Source organism: Habropoda laboriosa, unplaced genomic scaffold, assembly GCF_001263275.1.
Source record: "Habropoda laboriosa isolate 0110345459 unplaced genomic scaffold, ASM126327v1 scaffold22, whole genome shotgun sequence".
Lineage (NCBI taxonomy): Eukaryota > Metazoa > Arthropoda > Insecta > Hymenoptera > Apidae > Habropoda > Habropoda laboriosa.
Genome location: NW_017100261.1, coordinates 6,171,995 through 6,172,996, shown reverse-complemented (window position 1 = coordinate 6,172,996; position 1,002 = coordinate 6,171,995). Strand labels below are relative to the sequence as shown.

The 1,002-nt window shown below is 29.4% G+C and overlaps 1 protein-coding gene across 1 annotated transcript in view; it reads left to right on the top strand.

Annotated features, from left to right (window-relative positions):
- Window positions 1–516: 516 nt before the first annotated feature.
- Window positions 517–1,002, top strand: part of LOC108572731 (ER degradation-enhancing alpha-mannosidase-like protein 2) — a 2,056-nt gene continuing 1,570 nt past the window's right edge. Inside the window, 1 exon segment of the mRNA XM_017935009.1 lies at window positions 517–1,001. Within this exon segment, the coding sequence (XP_017790498.1) occupies window positions 517–1,001 (485 nt within the window).

Below are 1,002 nucleotides of genomic sequence, written 5' to 3'. Positions count from 1 at the left end.
TCAAATAAATTCTAGTAGTATAATGTATACAAAATTTTGAACGTTATACAATTCTATTATTTGTAATCAATTATTGCTATACTTTTTAAATACGATTCTCCACAAATGCATATACAGATATAAAATCCGTAAAGAACTGATAATGTAAATTATATTAAATAGAAAATATATGTATGGTATAATCTGTCAGCCTTGTTATATGTCAGCTTCTTTAGATTTATACATTATTTATATATTTTTACTATTTAGTATATAAACATGTTTAATAACCGTAAATACCGTAAAACATATGATTCCATACTTAAAAAAGCATAGCAAAAGATATCAAAGTATAACGAATGAGAATAAGTCACGTACTAAATGGACACAGATACCAGTTTTTAAGAATTTTTACATCACTATTGAAAAATGCTGAGTTTAAAAAAAATTAATTTTACTTTACACATGCATTTACAGTATAATTAACAAGATTTTAATTAATTAAGAACTACAAATATTTACGAAATTTTCGTCGAAATGTTTCTACGCAAGATATGGTTATATTTTGGCTTTTTATCTTGGGTAAACGGACTACGTGAGTATGAAAAAAAAGATTTGATTGCTCTGAGAGAAGAAGTACGATCTATGTTTGATCATGCTTATTCAAGTTATTTAACGTACGCCTATCCTTACGATGAACTGCGATCATTAAGTTGCGATGGATTTGATACATGGGGTAGTTTCTCGTTAACACTTATTGATGCTTTGGATACCCTTGCCGTAATGGGCAATTTTTCTGAATTTCGTCGCGTGACAGAAATTATAAGTGCTAGAGCAAATTTTGAAGCTAATATTAATGTATCTGTATTTGAGACTAATATAAGAGTAGTTGGAGGATTACTCAGTGCTCATCTTCTATCACATAAAGCTGGCATTGATCTGGAACCAGGATGGCCTTGTAATGGCCCATTATTACGTCTTGCAGAAGATATGGCAAAACGTTTAATTGCAGCTTTTGATACT